The following is a 20,751-nucleotide window of genomic DNA, read 5'->3' as shown; positions in this document are numbered from 1 at the left end:
AACTCAGAGTTCTATATCTAGCAAAAATATCTTGTAAGAATGAAAGCAAAACATAACATTTTCAGATGGAAAAGGGTCCACTAAGGACCTTTTTTGCCAGCACATAGGAAATGGTAAAAGATATCCTACAGGCTGGGTGAATTTCTTAAGAAGACAAAAAAATGTCAATTAATATCAGATGTTAATAAGTGAATGGTGCCAGCATAATTCTCAGGAAACCACTAAAAGAATAGCAAAAGAGAGTGATTTCCAAACCAGCAGAGGGAAATAAATGAAATAATAAAAACATTTAACCAATCAAAAAGATGAAAGAACAAAGAGAAGAATATTGAGCAGCAGGAACAATATCAAACATTTAGTGAAATCAATAGATTTCAAAAAAATCAAGTCAGTAATTACATTAAATGCCAGTGGGATGATTGTTCTTATTTCAAAAAAAAAAATTGTCAGAGAAGATCAGATAAAAATAAAACTCAAAGTTACGCTATTTAACAGAGACACTTCTAAAATATAAGGATACAAAAACATTAATAGTCAAAAGAGTAAAACTATATGTCCACAAACACTAGCCAAGAGAAAACTTTTATAGGTAAATTTATATTCATCAAAGTAAACTTTCTGGCAAAAAAAGAAAAGAAAAGAAAGAAAAAGGAAAACAGATAAAGAACACTTCCCAAACAATAAAAGATTTCATTCACCAAAAAGACACAAGAATTCAACACAGCTTGAAAGATAAAAATCTAAATTTAACTTTCAAAGATAAAATTATAGTAGGAGATTTTAATAAACTTCTTCTAAAACTTTGTTGAATAAGCATACAAGAAATTAAACACTGCACCAAACAAGAATGTGCATTCTTTTCAAGTACAGAGCAATATTTATAAAAATTGAACAAATTTAGAGGTATTTAAATGACATGGAATATGTTCTCTGACCACATGCCAGTGAGCTAGAAAGCAAGAACAAAAAGGTAACTGAAAAATACTAACATGTTTGAAAATCAAGAAATGTGCTTAGAAATAACTAATGAGTCAAGGAAGAAATCACAGTGAAAAACAGAAATATATTTTACTGAATCATAATAAAAGCATTGCATATAAAACCTGTAGGATGTGGCTAAATCAATACTCACAGAGAATCCATGTTGGTAAATGCATACATTAGAAAATAAGCAGAAAAATCAATGAACTATGCAACCCTCTTAGAATAATAAAGACAAAACAGAAAAATCTAAAAAGTTCTATAAATAAGAGGTCTTGGACATCGTGGTGAGGCAAGAAAAAACTAATTTGCATCTCTATATTTCACCAACTGTTAGAAAATAATGTATTTTTAAAGATGCTATTTCCAATAGCATCAAAAAGTACATACTACCTGGAAGTAAAATAAATCTCTCTATACAGACAACTGTAACACATTATTGAAAAGAAATTAAAGACTCATAAATTGAAGATATGCTAGATTTATAGACAGCAAGACTAACTATGAAAATATTAGTCCTCCCCAAACTAATCTACAGATCCTCTAAAATCTCAGTCCCAAACTACCAGGGGTGAGGTGTGTCTGTAAGGGAGGGAGGGTGTTTGTGTGAATGTGTGTGTGAGAGAGAGGAGAGAGCGAGAAGAGAGAGATTAAAACTTGACATATGACAATTCCCAAGTGGATTCCAAAATTTCTGTATAAATGTTGTTAACCTGAAAAATAAAATCCAGTTATATTTCCAATAAAAATGGGTTTATTCAGAAATAGCAGAGAATTGCAATTCTAGACATACAAGCTATGACAAAGCCATGGACAAGTCCAAAAAGCAAAGGAGAGGAATATTACCTTATGGAAAAAAAAGAAAGACGTTTGGAGGGTTTGTTTTGAATAAAAGTCATTGGAGAAAAGCAGCAGTTCAGAGGGATGCTGGTTTTTCACTGCTTGAGTTACACGTATAGCCCATATCCTGTAGGAGATGCAATGTACATCTTTTCCTGTTGGGGCCTGTAACTGATGATTTTTTCCTTTTGACTGCTCTTCGTTGGGGTCTATAATTTATAATTCTTCCTCTAATTGACATTGAGTAATACAGCTGCCCTTTTGAACTCCCCCTTCCGGCCTTCCAACTCCATTTTAATGAAGTATTCCTTTATTAATTTTTCACATTGTAAAGGACCAAGGGCCAAGAGTAGCCAAAACATTCTTGAAGAATAACAAGATGAGAGGATTTGCTTACTGGATTTTAAGACTTAATATTAAGTAACACTAATTAAGACAATGTAGCACTGCCTCAAGGAAAGAGAGATCAATGAAACAGATCAATGAAATGGATAGTCCAAAAACAGACGCACACATATGTGAATACTTGACTTACAGCAAAGGTCGTATCTTTGTTGTAAAGGTGAGAAAAGAAGAGTCGTTTCAATTAATGATGTTGATGCAGTTGTATATACATATGGAAAACTTTGATTGACACTTATGTTAAACACAAAGCAAACGAACAAAAGGCATTTCAAGTAAATTGTATATCTAATGTAAAAGACAACAATATAGCTGCTAGATGATAATATAAACGAATATCATTTAACCTCAAAGTTGGGAAGGACTTCTTTAAAATACACCAAAAGCATTAGCCATAAAGGAAAGGGATGATAACTGGGACTACATTAAAATGTAAAACTTCTGTCTACGAAAGATACCATTATTGGAGTAAAAAGGCAAACTCAAGACAGAAAATATATGCAACATGTAAACGCAATAGAGGACTCGTATCCAGAATATATAAAGAACCCCTATACATCCATTTCTCAAGACAGACGACCACATGAAAACTGCTAAAGAGATTTGGACACACACTTCACAAGAATTATATCCAACTGGCTTCTAAACTTATTAGTCACTAGGGAGATGCAAATTAAAAACACAGAGAAATGCAACTACGCACTCATGGGAATGTGTAAAATTAAAAGGTTGTAAGGATATGGAAAAATATGCATTCTTATATATATATTGCTGATGGGAATATAAATTGGTACAAACTTCTTTTAAAACAGTTTGGCGTCATACGCTAAAAGTGAAGGATATGCATAACCTATGACTAGGAAAATCCATTCCTAAATAAATACCCAGTGATGTTGTGCTAGTAAACATTTTATATCTAGCTCTCTGGTGGGGGGTGGGATTTCTTATTTGTAGTATTTGCTGATTTCTATGGAGATTTCTATGAGGTAAATACTCCTACCATGGCTGATTCCAGGCTACCAACAAAATGCTACTGAACTCAGATTTTGGGAAAAGTGAGCACAATCAACTCGTGCAAGCCAGCAGGAGTGAGTCAGCTTCAACATACGATTGTAAACTTCCTATAGCAATGTATTCCCATGTCCAACAAGAAACATGAATAAGAATGTTCACTACAGTACTGTTAGCATTAGCCAAAAACTGAAAGCAACTTAAACGTTCTTCAACAATATGTTGGATAAATTGAAGTATATTGATACAGCGGATTATTATATAGGAATGAAAATGAACAAACCATATTTACAGGGAATAAATCTGATGCTTATGAAAAATAAAATATTGAAGGAAAAAAGACAAAAAATAATAAATGCAGAATGGTTTCATTTATTTTTAAAAGTTCACAAAACTTATAAATTTAAATCTACAGTATTTACTGCATATTTAGGGGATAAAATAAAGAAAAGCACTACAATTATTTTTATAAAAGTGAGGATAATGGCCCCTTCTGGGGGAGTGGAAATGGCAGTGATCAAGGAGAATGCAAGCTGGAGAGTTCTGGATCACTGACAGTATTCTCTTTCTTGCTCAAGGTATTCGTTTTGTCCCAATCATGAGTAGTACACCCATGTTATGTACCATCTTGCATGTTGCTCTACTTGATTTTTTTTGAGTTTTTCTTTTAAGTAAGCAGGAATCTGACAGTAGTATCTATGTTAAAACTTTTACTTTCCTTACAAGAAAGGACAGACATTGCACGCTGCGTCCCATTCCTTTCCTTTTTCCCTTGACTACAGAAGTGAGAGCTCAAAGTGCTGCAGCCAGACTGCAACCACGAAGGAAAGGCCAAGGGATTTGCAAAGACATTAGCCCTGACTTGGTGAGCTGCCGAACCAACATCCGCCACTGTCTGCCTCTGGACTTCTTGTTATGTGATAAAAATAAACCAGCATTTTTTTAAGAAGACAGTGAAGGATGAGAATAAGGTAGCGTGACAGAAGGTAGTTGCTTTTGACACAGTTTCTAAATTTCTCACTATGTCAGTTTTCTCACAAGAGTAAAACAAAGATAATAATAATGGATTTATAGGGTCATTATAAGGATTAAATAATAAAACATAGCATAGTCCCTAATATATAATAGGCACCAAAAAAGTTACCTATTATTACTCTAAAACACTTATATTGAAGACAGGGGGCCTTCAATATCAGTCATTCACACATAAAATATTTGATAAATTTCTGGGTTTTTTGCTTAATTTCATTTTGTTTTTGTTTTGATATCCTGAATGTTGGTGACTGAGGCTGTTTGTGTTTGTGTGTGTGAGAGAGATGAAGATACTTAGGTTTTATGTCATATACTTCATATCAGTGATCTAGGCTATCTGAGTTTTATTCTGTGCTGTATTGTGATAGAGAAAAAGTCAAGCATTAACAAAAATGCACTCCACAGACTTCTTAATAAATTTCCAAATTATGATTTTCCCATTTGTCTTACCCCTATGCAATCTGTTATAACACAGATGGATAATCATAAAGCTGATATATTTTGTATCAGTTTTTCATATCCTTTCTTTTAAAAGTTCTCTTGATTTTAGATATTCTCACTTAAAATTTTTCAAGAATTTCAGCTAACTCAAAGCCAGATGTTAATGCTTATGGAAAAAGAATTGCTTAAATTTCTTACCAACTGGGTTCTATTAACCTAAAGGAAAAGCATGATTTTCCAGAACGGTCTGGGCATTTTCTGGTTGCCTAAGTAAGCATGATTTCTATTACCTCTCTATTTTCCACACTTCCTTCTATTTCCTATCCATGTCAGCTTCCTCAAAGAATTGGAGCTGACAGTAGCTAAAGGAAGGAAAAGAGAAACACCTGGCTGGCTCGGCTGCTTGAGCACCTGACTCTTGGTTTCAGCTCAGGTCATGATCTCCCAGTCGGGAGACCGAGTCCCCACGTTGGGCTCCCCGCTCAGCACACTCTGTCTCTAAAATAAAGAAACCTTTAAAAAAAATAAGTAAATAAATAAAAATTTTTAAAATAAATAAATAAAGGAAGGAATGGAAACTCACCCTCATTTGTGTTTCACAAACTGTCCTGAGCAGAGTGAGAAGTCACCAGGACAGCAGATGTTCAAGCCGAAGTTCAGTGCAGTTGTAGTGAACAAAGACTCAATAGGACAAAATCGCCATTCCCTCCAGCAGTCTTTGATATGCCCCGCTATACCTCATTGATGAAGGCTGGGCGACTCCCAGATTCGACCTAAGACCCTCACTGCCCCTTCCGCTTCCAATGGTATTGTGAAGCTCTTCAGGGGGTCTCGACTTCACGCTACTGTCAGGCTGACACTTCTCCTGAATCCATGTTCATGCATATGATAGTACAATAGACACTATTAAATAGCCCAGATGACAGATAAGAAAGACATTTTAAAAGGATTGTTAAAGGTAAGAGATTTTATTATACACATAAGAAGAAAGAATTCCATTGATCCACAGCACAGAAGTGCCGTTGGAAGCCAACTAAACCGTGAATACATTCTAACGTTTAAAACTTACAAGCTAATCCGATGCAAAACATTAAAAATGAGAAAATATGATGAGAAAAATTGAGTAAGCCTGCTCTCACAGACAGTTGCAGGTGTGTGAGCCGGCTTACACTGTATGGGGATAAACACACACGTGTGCACACACACCCCCCTCATGCTTCTTGACTTTCCACAGATTTCATTCTAAAAAGCTATTCATTAATAAGACCCATGTTTGCTAAGTCCAAAGTAACAGCACCATGCAAGAGACTTTTGGAAATACGAGCAAGCAGATCTGATACTTTATTGTGAGATATGATTGCATTGGAATCGTGAAAAGACTCTAACTATGTGAACTGCTATTACACCCCCACACCACATAGTAATGGAAGCTGGGATTTGTCTCCTTATGCCCTATGCAAGTTGATTTTTGGTTTCCTGACCCACCACTTATCCACCATACCATTCAAATACTGTACATTCCTTCAGGGCTAGGATGGTCCTATCCCAGTGTCAGACCCCATTGCTCAGAGACAAATAACCCTGGCTCCTGACAAAGCAAAACAAGTATTTAAAGGTGTTTGGTCTAAGGGCACCTGGGTGGCACAGGTGGTTAGACATCTGACTCTTGGTTTCAGCTCAAGTTGTGATCTCGGGGTCATGATCTTGGGGTCATAAGATCGAGCCCTGCATGGAAGCCCCCATCGAGCCCAATGTGGGGCTCTACGCTCCATAAGGAGTCTGCTAAAGTTTTTCTCTCCCTCTCCCTTTGCCCCTCCCCCTGCTTGCGTGCTCTCTCTCTCTCTCACATAAATAAAGAAATCTTTAAAAAATTAATAAAGGTGTGTAGTCTAATAGGGAATCATGAAATGCAGCCAACCATGTAACCATATACGTGATCTGTTAAAAAACAGAACAAATGAGCAATCACTCAGGACCTCACCTAAGCAAAGCAGGACCTCAGGGATAAATAAAGTTAAATATAATCTTGGAGAATGGATTTCAAAAGAATACATACTTTTGAAAAAAACCGCTTTTTGCAAATTTTGAAGCTCATGTAAAGAAAATATTTTTTACATAGAGTTGTATGATTTTTTAAAATTTACCCCAAAGATATCTGCATTTTTGTTGTTTCTTCTAGATTAGTTTAAAATGAAAAATTATATGCATATTCACATGATTTTTTAAAAAATAAAGTATCAACGTTATTGATGGTATAATTGTAATTGGTCAAAATTTTTAAATGATATACAAATAATGTTCTGCAAGAATACAAAAAAAAAAACAAACCCTGCCATCAGTAGAGCTCTAATAGTGACCATTAAACAGGATTTAATTGCTAAAGAAGATTCACAAGACTCAGAATGACAATGCTTAAAAATTTAATGTTGTTTTGGGTTTTTTGTTTTTTTCTTGCAGAAGTATACAATAGATGCTCCACATCATATGTTATCAGGGAGATGCAAATTGAAACGATGATATACCACTAGACATCTATTAGGATGGCCAAAATTTGGAACACTGACAACACCAAATGCTGACAAGGACATAGAACAATAGCAACTCTCATCGTTGCTGGTGGGAATGCAAAATGGCACAGCCACTTTGGAAGTAGCTTGGTGGTTTCTTACAAAACCAAACATAGGCTTGCCATACAATCTAGCTATCATGCTCCTTGGTATTTACCCAAATGAGTTAAATTACGTCCACACAAAAATCTGCACATGGATGTTTATGGCAGCTTTGTTCATAATTGCCAAAGCTTGGAAGCAACCAAGATGTCTTTCAGTAGGTGAATGAATGAATAAACTGTGATATATAGAGACGATGGACTATTATCCAGCGCCAAAAAGAAATGAGCTATTAAGCCACGAAAAGACATGGAGGAAACTCAAATGCATATTATTACATGAAAGAAGCCAATCTGAAAAGGCTACATACTGTATAATTGCAACTATATGACATTCTGGAAAAAGCAAAAACTATGGAGAAAATAAAAAGATCAGAGGCTGCCAAGGGTTGGGATCAGGGGGAAGGGATGAATGGGCAGAGCATGGAGGATTTTTTAGGGCAGTGAAAATACCCTGTATGATACCATAATGGTAGATATAAGTCATTATATATTTGTCCAACCCACAGAATATACACCACGAAAATGAAGCCTAAGGTTAACCATGGAATTTGAGTCATCCTTATGTGTCAATTGTAGGTTTACCAGTTGTAACAAATGTACCACTCTGGTGGTCACCGTTGATAGTGGGAAGGCTATGCACCTGTGGGGACTGGAGTATATGAGACATATCTGTACTTCCCTCTTAATTTCGCTGTGAATCTAAAACTGCTCAAAAAACATGAAATACTTATTTAAAAAAGAAATATTAGAGTCGGTTAAGCACCTGCCGTTGGCTCAGGTCATGATCCCAGGGTCCTGGGATTGAGCCCTGCGTCAGACTCCCTGCTTCGCAGGGGATCTGCTTCTCCCTCTGCCTCTGTTCCTGCTCATGTGTGCTCTCTCTTGTTCACTCTCTCTCTCAAATAAATAAATACAATCTTTTTTTAAAAAATTAAAAAATTAAAAATTAAAAAAGAAATAAAAAGAAATATTAGGAGTTAACATTTAAAAAATCAGGTAGAGCCAGTGTAAATGTCTACAAAGTTGTGATATTTTTTTAATAAGAGTACAATGCCAGGAATTTTTTTAAGATACAATATAGCAATAGTATTAAGTATAGATATGCATCTCAGCCAAAGGAGATGCATGGAATCCAGGGAGGCTAGATGTGGTCTCCTTCGTAAGGGGGCACTTTCTCCCTTGGATCAGGAACTGCGAACCGCACAGAACACTTTGGAATCAGAAAGCCTAAAACGGAGTCTCAGCTGGGTTGTTTTTGTTTTTAATCTTGCTGTTCACATAGACATAATTCTACTACATAATCAGCCTCAAGAGCAAAGACCTCCCTGGGTCTCCCTGGGACCAGGCAGGAATCATCAAGTCTCACTGTTATTAATAAACAATGCTGACAAGCTGGTATAAACCACCTACAAAACTCCGTGGTCCATGTTTACAGGGTAACATTCTTCATCAGTGTATTTCATGCCTTGGCCAGGAGGCAGTGTGGTACAGGTACATTTCTCATTGCAGTAGAATATCTCAGCCTATTTCCAAACCTACTGATTTAGCCTGCACAGTACAAGTAGTTTCTTTGGGGAAGAAGAAATCAAGGGTACTGGACAGTGGAGTGACTTCGTTTTCCTTCTTACACTTTAGTAATGCTTAGAGCTTGAGCACTTTAAGGAAGTCTCCTCCTTTATAGAGACTGTTGGCACGTGTATTAGCAGATACCATCCACTCTTACTGAAAATGATGATTCATTGTTGTGAAGAAAATTTATGCATAACTATTATAAAAAGTTTTGCCAGTAGAAGGCAAGGCTCCTCTGTACTCGATGACCTCAAGAATAGTTAAAAATAAGAAGTGAAAACCAAATCCCATTTGATCAACATTTACCTTCAGTCTTCTCTTCTAGAAAAATCATTCCCAGCATGTCAGTGACCATGGAATTACTTTAGAGCAGATCATTTAATTCAGAATGAGATAAGGATTCTCTAAAAGGTTGATCATTCACCCCAAACACTAAGCTGCTGAAGGACAATTAAGGCCCATTCACAAGTCTGGCATTGCCATCTCTCAATTCTTTCTTCACCCATAAACTGACGCTCAAATTTAAAGCTGTACATCCTGTTAATAATAATCCTACACGGTGAGGAGAATTACATGTCCTAGTTTCTACCTCAGGGTTAAGGGGGGGAGGCTCAGAAGAAAAAGAGGTTAAAGCTGAGTAAGAAATAAAAATTAAAAAGGTACATAAGAGCTACCCTAATTCTCACCTGACGAAGTCCACATATAATTTACAGCTGAGGTGATCATGAATTCAGCCAGCTGTGACAGACTGGATTCTGGAGTCAGTTAACATGCATTTATTGAGCAGGTAATAACTGCCCAGCACTTTCTGATCCCTGGCCCTCAAGAGGTTCGCAAACAAGTGATGTCATCCAGGAGCTTCAACTTGTCCTGTGCTTGTCTTGACATCATGAGTTTGTGTTATTGTTAAGACACTGGTTCCAACCTAGGTCTCATACTGAATGAAATCCTAGTTCAGGATAGAATCCTTCAATAGTCTCCTGTAAGGGCGCCCGGGTGGCTCAGTCAGTTAAGTGTTTGCCTTTGGCTCAAGTGGTGGTCCCAGGGTCCCGGATCAAGTCCTGCATCAGGCTCCCTGCTCAGCCAGGAGCCGGCTTCTCCCTCGGCCTGCCGCTCTCCCCGCTTGTGTGCTCGTGCACTCTCTCCCTCTCTCTCTCTCTCTCTCTCTCGGACAAATAAATAAAATCCGTAAAAAAAAATAGTCTACTGTAGTTGCTTTAGAAAACTTAGAGCTGGTTTCCGATTTATTTTTGTCTCTAAGTTTGCTTACTTTTTAATTACTACGATTTGTAGCTAAGAATATGACAGTTTAATTGGTTTAAGTTCCAACTATCGTTTTCCAGTTCACTGTTTGACTCAAAGTCCTTCTTAATCACTGCATTGTTTTAAATAAGCAAGGTACAAGATTCATTTAAAAAAAAAACAAAACCTTTTTGCAATATTCACCCAGTCACCTCACTTTTTTTAAAAAAGCAAATTAGTCTTCTCAGAATGCTTATCAATTATCTAAGAAGAAAATAAAATTCTGAAACCTTCCTTCTGCTTGGTGAAAGACAGAATTTTCTACCCCAAATGAGAAGCTGGAGAAACCATTAAGTGGCTTAGGGAAGCTGTGCGAGAATTTTTCTTCAGCCACAGCAGTTGCTCCTGTGCAGGACACACATCCTATTCTTTTTTTTTTTTTTTTTTTAAGATTTTATTTATTTATTTGACAGAGAGAGAGAGACAGCCAGCGAGAGAGGGAACACAAGCAGGGGGAGTGGGAGAGGGAGAAGCAGGCTCCCATCAGAGGAGCCTGATGTGGGGCTCGATCCCAGAACGCCGGGATCACGCCCTGAGCCGAAGGCAGATGCTCAATGACTGAGCCACCCAGGTGCCCCCACACATCCTATTCTTACTGTAAAAGCTTTCATTTCGGCTATTTCCCACTAAAGACAGTGCATCAGGATGCTAGCGATGAGTGACATTACTAGGGCCACCAACTCCATTCGAATTGTCTAAGTAAGTCAATTACAAATGTTAACACAGCCACAATTAATGGTAACATTATTTGCAAAACACCTTGCATCTCGTCAAAACACATTGTGTCGCAGAAGGCCCAGCATTATCCCTGAGCTGAGCGTGTCTTAGATGGAAGCAGACATAGAAGACCACCTCTCTGAGGCATTTGGAGGGAGTGTTTTGTGCTGTTTTTAAGGTGGAATCCTGATGGGGGTGAACCCGCTGAGCAAAATGAATGCATGATATCAAAGAAAGGAGGACGAACTATAGAAGCAAAGATTTGAGAGGATACAAAGAAATGGAGTCATCCAGGGCACAAAGGGGGTGGTGTGCTTGACTCCAGTGGGAGCATGGACACTCCGTGTAACAGCAAAGCAAAAGCACTGGACAGACAATGCAGGGGAGTGGACAGAGTTGGCGATGCAATTATTGAAAAGTTCCAGTGTGATTACTCTGTTTCTCTTAACGAGGTATCAGAGGCAACTGCATCAGCAGAGCGTGAGCAAGGAAGACAGAGACAGCCAACACACCAGGGGAGCATGGGAGAACTAACCTGGCACCATGCGCACCCATTTGAGATTTGAGCCCCCCACCCTCTGTCCAGAGGGACTTGTCCACAGATCAGCATGTAGCCCTCAGTTGACAAAGGCGTGGCAGCGAGTCCTTTTTATTCTTTTCTCTGCTCGCTACAGTGGAGGTCTTTGTTACCTCCTGTTCCTCTGCTTTTTTCTTTCTATCTGAGCTCTCCTCTGTCTCCCTACTCCCACCTCTAGCCCCAGCCTTTTAAATTCTTCAAAAGAAAAAAAAAAAACTTCAGTGAACATGTATTAAAAATTTCCTGATTTTCTTCTTCCTTCTATTCTTCCTTTCCCTTCCATGCCACTCCTTTCCTGAGAATACAACAATAAAACAGGTGGGGCAGAGCAAGGTAGGCACCTGCTCCAGAGGTCTGGAGGCGGGGTCGTCCTGGTGGCCTAGAGAAGAGCGGCAAAGTCTAAGCAGGCGGATGAGGGTAGTCCTGTGGGCAATATGAGTACACGCTTCCTGGGAAACTTACGTTCAAAAAAAAAAATTTAACCTTTTCAGACATAGTGAGAATGCAAATATGAGAGAAGAAGGTAAGATCATGGCAGAAAGCACCAAAGCTCAGGGGAGTCCTGAACAGCATGATAACGGAGACTACCTTTGGAGAAAATGATGCTAGTAGCTAACATAGAGCCAGAGATCCATGCCTTCCAGGACACCCCAGCAGATCCTGGGAATCAGCCTCCCCGGGTGCCTTGAAAAGTCACAAAAGAGCCAGAGGTTCCACATAAGTCCTCCATCCCCTTGGAGAGATGCCAGGGGATTTCAGTGGTACCACAGCCCCACACCTTCCTCACTGAACCTACTTGGGGCAAGAGGCAAATGTCCAGGTCAAGAAACCCAATCAACACTAAAAGAAGGTTCTGAGACCATATGTTGAGGAGTTACAGCACGTTGGACCTCTGTGCAACAGTACGGGGCAGGGGGGGACGGCAAGAAAGCATCTGTCCTCAGACATGTCAACAGCAAAGCTTTTTTACTAAAAAGAAGTCCCCTTTCAAGATGAAACATAACTGAAAAATATCAAACTGCCCTTTGATTCCAGTAAAATAGCCTGCCAGGAGCATAATTTTCTCAAATTGCATCCATTTTTAAGACTAAGTGGAACACTTGGCAGCAGTTCTAAATGATTCCCAAGACTGAACGTAGAAGCTGTTCCTTCTGTGCAAAAGCATCTTCCTTTAATACAGACACCACCGCATCCTTGTAACTCCAGAGCATCCCCCCATCCCCCGCACCCCCCACCAGTCAGCCCTGAAAGACCCGCGGCAGCGGACACCTCATTTCTGGAAACGTTACTGCTCTCCCCTCAGGGGTCCAGCAACCGAGTCACAGGAGCGGATACTGACTGTCCACTGTCCTCGCGATTAACAAGCAGCAGCCGTGTGCGGGCAGCCTGCCTCCCACTCGCTCCAAGTGAATTAAATGACGCTTTAGAACTCAGGAAAGCAAACAAGACTAATGTTTTATAGTTAGAATGACAGGTCACCTCATTAGTCTCCATTTATAGATAATGCGCCCACGTCTGAGAAGGTTATTAAGCTACACCTCTCAGCTCACAGGCTACCCCTCCGTGCTCAGCTTGCGGTGCTGGGGCTGCGACGGGCAGCCAGCTTCACCCGGCCGCTGAGCCTCCCGGGTACTCCGGTCCGGGCAGCGGAGGGGCTGCGAGGCTGGAGGAGAGAGACGACGCTTGGCCCCTGCGTCTGCTCACTCTTCCGCCAAGGTCACAGACGCTGACACGTCCTCCCAGCTACAGCCGTTGGCTGCAGTAATAGCTGAGTCCAGTTTCTGTGTTTTCCACACTCCAAGAACCAGCCACCTGTGTCACGTCAAAGATGCCAGGACATGACCCACAGGGTCCTTCCTCTGAGCTTCTCGATTCCAATAACCTCAGCCTCCCCGCTTTGCCCCCTGAGCCCCAGGGGGTAGCAGGTGCTCCCTTCAGTAACTGTCTCTGCAAGTCCTCATTGTTCCTTTTCCCTTCTCAGTCCTCCAATGCCTAGTTGTTTATATCCTTGTATTAAATTACCTCTGTGAAAACCACAATTGTCCACTTTCTCACTAGGCTCTATCTGGTACAATATAGGAATGGATTTTTTCCATCCTGAAATTTGTCTACACAGAACAAAGGAAGCAAAATTTGACACCTAGTGGAACTTCAATAGTACGTGACTATTTAATTTTTCAACAAACTAACAAACATCCTCTCCCCCATGGTGACAATGGCATGAAACACCCAGATGTCATGGCTTTCTTTTCAGTCGTTATTTTCCTTGTTATTGCCTGTCAATGATGAATGTTTTGGAAATAAATGTTAATGCTGAAGATTTTATTGGTCAAAATTATTTATATTACATAAAGGAGAAGTAATTCAATCTTGAGCAAGAAAACAGCTATGAAAACTTCAAATGCTCCTGTATTCATTTCCTGGGGCTGCTGTAATAAATTATAACAAACTTGGTAGCTTAAAACAATAGAAATGTATTCTCTCACATATCTGGACTGTGCAGAGGTCTCAAATCAAGATGCCAGGAGGGCTGTGTCACTTCTGAGAGAATTGTTCTTTGCCCCTTCCAGCTTTTGGAAGCTGTAGACATTCCTTGGCTTTCCCTGCCTTGTGCCCTCATCCCTGGGGTCTGCCCCTGGGGTCATAGTGCCTTCTCCTCTTTGTGTGTCTTCTCCTCTGTGTGTCTGTCTGAAAATTAAGAGTCGGACGGTAACCAACGGAGCCACACAGGCGCCCCAGCAATGATGTTTAGATGAGATTTTGGACTTAGAGTTAATCCTAAAATGCACTGAGACTTTTGGGGATCTTGGGATAGAGTGAATGTATTTTGCATACGGAATAACATGATTTGAGGAAGATGCAATAAAGTCAGCTACACTGTGGTCCCCCAAAAGATAGGTCTACATCCTAACCCCCAAAACCTCTGAATAGTTCCCTTATGTGGTGGAAGATGGTAATTAATGATCTTAATTAATGATTGTTTCCTAAAAGCAATCATATGTCTCCTTATAAGAAAAAGGCATAAGTTTTGACTCAGAAACACAGAGGAGAAGCCACACAAAGAAGAGAGCCAAAATGATCATGGAGGCAGAGACTGCAGTGATAGCAGCACAAGGCAAAGAACACCAAGGAAGGGCTACAGCCACCAAAAAGGAGAAGAAACAAGAACTCGTTTCTCCCCTAGAATGTTCAGAGGGAGAACAGCCCTGTGGACAACTTGGTTTTAGATTTCTGGTTTCCAAAACTGAGAAAGACAAGTTATTTCAAGATATAAGTATATGGTAATTAGTCACAGCAGCCCTAGGAAGCAATACAGTTCCCAACAGATAACCAAATAATACAACTGCAAAACGTGTTCTGGCATTGTTAAAATAAATCCAGATTTTGGAAAAAAAAAAAAATTAGCAGCCATGAGATTTTTATTTCTGTCTCCGTGTGGAGGAGAGGAGAGTGGGGTACAGACTCATTTGTCCCAATTCAAAATGGTTTTTAAAGTACAAAAGTTAGGGCTGCCTGGGTGCCTCAGTTGGTTAAGCGTCTGACTCATGGCTTCAGCTCAGGTCATGATCTCAGTGTCCTGAGATGGATCCCCAGGTCAGGCTCCAGGCTCAATGGGGCGTCCGCTTGGGATTCTCTTTCCCTCCCCCTCTGCCTCTCTGCTCACACACTCTCTCTCGCTCAGATACATAAATAAATAAAATCTTAAATTAAATAAAATAATAAAGAATAAAAGTTATTGCTATTAAGTTGGGTTTTTAACTTTTGAAGTTATGTAAGAGTTTCAAGAATCAAAAAATCGAGAGATCATCTAACAACCCAATTTTCTGCCTTTCATGGGTTTCAAGGAATGCCAATGTTCAATTTTAGAACATTCTAATATTTTGGAAATATCTTGATTTCCCTAACACACTAGTTCTGTCAACTGAAAAAGTAAATAGCCTAATTTTGCTTTTATTTTTTTAATGCTGAGTACTTCAAATATGATAGCAGATAGGAATGAGTTAACATAATACTGAGAAAAATATTTTTATCATATGACAACTTATACTCTAATAGGATCAGAGGTCATTGGTTTCCAACATCAAGAAGCTCTGAGAGACCGACCCTTCAGGTCTGCTACCACCAGGACTCAAGTATATGGCACTCTGGTCCTCAAGCATATGTATTCTCCCCCACCAACACATAAACAGACAGACTATCCAGACCTGAGCTTTAAACAGGAAATAGTGGGAATTGGGAAATATAGGAGGATCATGGAGCCTAAGGAGAACTTCCCAGAACCATGGATGGAAATACCTAGGGACGGCTGGTAGAGGTGGAGAGTTGACACCAGAGCTGCTGGAAATCTGAATAAATGGGAACCAGGGTAGCACATAGTCAGATGGAGCCAGCAGACCAGGAGAGAGCAGAGTTACCTAGAGTTGCCACAGGCCCAGTAATATAGTTCCACATTAAGCCTTGAACAAAGTAAGCTGAATCTGAGACTGATACCAAACACTAGATGAGGAGTAGGATATGTGCATGGTCTTAACATATCTTCGCAGATTGTTTATTATTTGCAAACAGTAGAGGAGAAAAGTATAATTATAGTGTGGAAAAATCAAGTAATCAAAATTATCACCACCGATGAGGGACAGATAAATCTGTGTAACCTCTGTATGTGATACTCTGAGAAGTACATAACATCATCTATCCAGGATTATAGCAAAGAATTAGAAAATGTTTTTAAGACAACATTTAAAATAGAACCAAAAAAGTATAAAATACATTAAAATGATGTGTTATAAAGCTTTAAGGAAAACACAAGCAGACCTAAATAAATGGAAATCTCTTCCATGCTCATGGATAGGAAGTCTTCATATCATAAAAGTGTCAATTTTCCCCAAATTGACTTATAAATTTAATGCATCTCCAATCAAAATGCCAATGGGGCTTTTTATAAAATTAGAAAAAGTGGTTCTAAAGTGTCTATGGAAGAGCAAAGAGCCAAGAATTACACCTCAGAAGAAAAGGAATAAGATATTTTTCCCTTATAAGATATTATAAGGCAATAAGATATTAACATGAGGAAAGAAAACCTGACCAGGGGAAAAGAACAGAACCCAGAAATAAGCCCATACCACACGTGGAGCTTTGATAGGTGGTAGAAGTGGCATGGTCACCTAGCAGAGAAAGGAGGGACTATGCAACGAATGGAGCTAAAAATATTGGTTATCCACATGACACGAAAAAAGTGAAAAGAGCTCTTTACCTCACCCTGAACATCAAAGTCAGCTCCTGTTCACGTTTAAAGCAAAACTTTCAAACTAGAAAAATATATAAGTTATATCTTTCTGCCTTTGAGATATGGAAGAAGAGTTTTGACAAGACAGAAAATTCCCAAATCGTAGTGGGAAGTGGGGGAAGATACCTCAATTAAAGTGAAAAGTCAATCTAAAACTTGGAGAAAATATTAACAGCATGTAAAAGTAACAAAAAAATAGTATTAAAATGTATAAAGAATCCCTAGAAGCCAATAAAGAAGAATGAATAAAAAAATATGTAAACAGGCAAAGGATATCAATAGGTGTTTTATAGATGAAACACCTATTGAGAATAAGCATAGGAAGAAACGCTCAGCAACACTAGTGACTCAGAAAAAGCAAATCAGACACATAATGAAATATCATTTTTAACCTATTTGATTGAAAAAATTAACGAGAAATCGGACAATATGAAATGTTGGAGGCAATGGAAATCAGTGTGATTTCTTTGCATTTCCAGTGGTACATCAACTTTGAGAGACAATGTGGCATCCTCTTACAAAGGTTAATGGAACCATACTACTCTGTAGCCCAGAGTATAACGGTGCTCTGAGGCTGTCCCAACAGAAATTTGCACACAAGAGATACGGACTAATATGCATGGACACAGTGCTCATACCATGAAAATATTGGAAAACTTGTTAAATACCCAACAGTAAACAAATAAACAGAGATGTTTATCATAATATAGTGTTTAAAAAAAGTGAGAATTAGAATAAACTATATCTACATGCAACAACATGAAGAACAGTGAGGGTGAAAATGGCATGTCCCAGAAAAACAACACAGAGTTGTAAGGTTAATATATTATTTGGTATACAATACATGGGGTAAATACTTTTCAATAAAAAAACCAAGGATGACAAACTTTAGGGTGGTATACACGTCTACGGGGATGGACTAGGAGAGAAACACAGAAGCAAACGTACGGTATGGATAAGTTTCCAGTCCTTCCGTTAGCAGTCATTTTCAGGAGGTGGGGTAGGGGAGAGAGATCGTACATAGACTAGTGATGATACTGTGTCACCAACCAAAAATTCTGATGATTAATAAAACTCTGTCCACCTGAGATTTCTTTAAGTCCTATAAATTTCCCACAACATTCAGGGCATTCTATTCCAAAAAAAAAAAAAAAAAGGAATGTTTTAAAAGAGTCTTTTGGTTTTTTTCCTATTCCTTCTATGGTTCATGTTTGTTATTTACTGGTAAGAGAAAGGAGAAAGAGAATGGGGAGCAAATGGGCAAATTAAGAGAGACATCTTCACGTCTTCTTTGCTGCTTCTCTTGCTGACAGAAATAACGGTGGCTAGAACGTCAGCATTTTCATATTTTACATTCATAACTGCATCTATTGAGAACAAGATCAAGAGGGTTCGTGAGTTGTCACAACTCAATAATTTTGCTCAGATGTAAATTTGAATAGCATGTAGAGTACTTCTGAAATTGTAGTGTACCTAAGAATCACTCCAAGGGTTTGAAAAAAAAATGCAAAATACAAGAATTCTGATTCCATAGATGTGATGTGGGGTCAGGAAAACTACATTTTCAACAAGCCTCCAGGTGATTCTGAACATTTTAAGAAACACCGTGATAAAGAGTGAGTAAGGCCAGAAGTAGATGCCTCTCGACACAGCTTCGTAGTCTTTTCCTTGTCAACAAATTTCATGGCTGTATTATTAGCTGAGAATTTGAACTTTTTCAAGTGGCCCTACAAGATGGTGGTGAATGTCAGGAGGTGACTATAAATCTAAAAGCTTCCATCCCACTCCTAGCCAATTATACCACATACCACAATGAGCATCTTAGGAATTATGTTAGGCTAACAAGGAAACACACGGGAGCAATGTGAAAAGGTGGCCAATCTTACCAAATGCAGAATGAGGAACACCTTCTGTTCCTGCAACTGTATTTCCCTTCCCACTCCTCCAGTGGGGCAGCTTGGCGCCCTCTTGGTGACTACTGAGATCTCCCCACAGTTCACAGCAGCAGCGCTGTCCAAACCATGTACACTCTGATCCCTGCCACATGGAGACTTGAAGGCCTTGGCCAAACACAATATACACAGCCAGATTCGGTTGCCTTCCATCTGGCAGTGACATCATCCAAGCGGTCCCAGCACTGTCCTTGGCAATAGTTCCCAGCTTTGCATTCAAGGCTGGATGAGGCACCCATTTCTATACCCCCAAACTCCTAAGAAGCAAGCTTTGCTAGTCAGTTCTTATAAAAACACACCAAGGTAATGTTTTCAGAAAATAAACAATACCCGGTACATTGTGCTTTTGATAAATGGAGGAGTAAGTACTCCATGCTTTCTACATCCTCAACTGTGTTTCTAATGTCTTATGTTCCTTGTTGACTACAGCTGACTCTCTTCCTTTAATCGGGCATAATCTACACATTTTCACAGACAGGCTGGCTCAGGAGTATTTATATACTTATAGGTATAAATGTTCATAAATGGAATATACTGGATGCTTTTAGTTGGGATGTATGGGACACAATCATTACTGTCCTATATCACGGGTCCCAAGTAGGTTTATTATCCCCCCTCAATACAAGTGTAGAGGACTTCCACCCATCACCTTCTCATTAGGTCTCCTTTTCTTAGGCTTACACAGGCCCTAAAGTTGACTAAGGGATTTAGGATGGTACACTACATTTGGGATGAATTATATCAAAACCGAGAAAGTCTTAGGCAATGACGGAGGTTGCTCCCGTTGAGTGAGCACCAAGGCAGGTACCGACAAAGTGAAAGCTTCACCACTTGCCATCTAAAACAGCTACTGCAGTCCACGTGTGGGGGTGAAAGTGGGCTGCCTCTAAGGAAGCATGGAGAATCTGTTGCCCGGTTTCCACAGAGATCCCATATGTGCAAACATGCCCCTCCTTGCCTGTTACGGGCTGAATTGTGTCCCCCCCAAAATTCATATATTAAAGTTCTGAGATACCCCCCAGAACCTCAGAATGTGACTTAGAGATGAGGCCTAAAGAAATGATTAGGGTGAAACAAACTCACATGGATAGGCCCTCATCCAACCTGACTGGTGCCCTTATAAGATGAGAAGACTTAGACACAGACATGCACACACAAAGGCCCTGGTGAGGACACCGGGAGAAGGCAGCCCTTTGTAAGCTGAGGACTGAGACCTCAGAAGAAACCAACCCTGCCAACACCTTGATCTTGGCCTTCTAGCCTCCAGAACTGTTAAAAAATAAATTTCCGAGATCAGAGCACACAGTCTGTGGTATTTTGTCATGGCCGGCCTACCAAATGAATACACTGCCATAAGCGCTTTCGGCTGTCTTGGGCAGCAGCCACCGTCTTGAGCAGCTTCTCCAAAACCAGCTCCTCACTCCTACTCCCACCTGCATCTCATAATCCTCCTTCGTCCTCCTCCTACACTCTTCCCCCACTACTTGTTATCTGCTTCTTAGAGTCACCATCACAAAATAACACAAACTGCGTGGCTTAACAACAGGGAGATTAATTTTCTCAGAGTTCTGGATAGTGGAAGTCCAAAATCCAGGTGTCATGAGGGTGATGCTTCCTTCGAGACTCTACTTCATTGTCTTGTCCTAGCTTCTGGGGGCGGCCACGACCCCTGGCATTCCCTGGCTTGCAGCGGCATCATGCCCATCTCTGCGTCAGTCATCACATGGAGCTCTCCCTGTGTTTCTCTGTCTTCTCATGGTGCTTTCCCCTTCTGATTAGCACACCAGTCAAATTGGATTTAGGACCCACCCTAATGACCTCACCTTGAGCTGATTACATTTACAAGGACCCTGTTTCCAAATAAGGTAACATTCACAGGCACCAAGGGTTAGGACTTCAACATATCTCTTCTGGACCCGCTTCAACCCATATCATAACCTATCTCAGGAACAGTTTAGACTGCCTGTCTCAA

The 20,751-nt window shown here is 39.7% G+C and overlaps 1 protein-coding gene across 1 annotated transcript in view; it reads right to left on the bottom strand.

Annotated features, from left to right (window-relative positions):
• Nucleotides 1-18,948, bottom strand: part of LOC121105909 (Y-box-binding protein 1-like) — a 155,089-nt gene extending 136,141 nt beyond the window's left edge. The window contains 3 exon segments of the mRNA XM_040644567.1: nt 5,445-5,572; nt 11,885-12,000; nt 18,714-18,948. Of these exon segments, the coding sequence (XP_040500501.1) occupies nt 5,445-5,572; nt 11,885-12,000; nt 18,714-18,948 (479 nt within the window).
• Between the last annotated feature and the right edge of the window lie 1,803 nt (nt 18,949-20,751).

The sequence above is a fragment of the Ursus maritimus genome, unplaced genomic scaffold (genome assembly GCF_017311325.1).
Source record: "Ursus maritimus isolate PB19 unplaced genomic scaffold, ASM1731132v1 scaffold_3, whole genome shotgun sequence".
Taxonomy (NCBI): domain Eukaryota; kingdom Metazoa; phylum Chordata; class Mammalia; order Carnivora; family Ursidae; genus Ursus; species Ursus maritimus.
The sequence above is the reverse complement of the archived record's forward strand: the minus strand, read 5'-3'. Positions and strand labels throughout refer to the sequence as shown.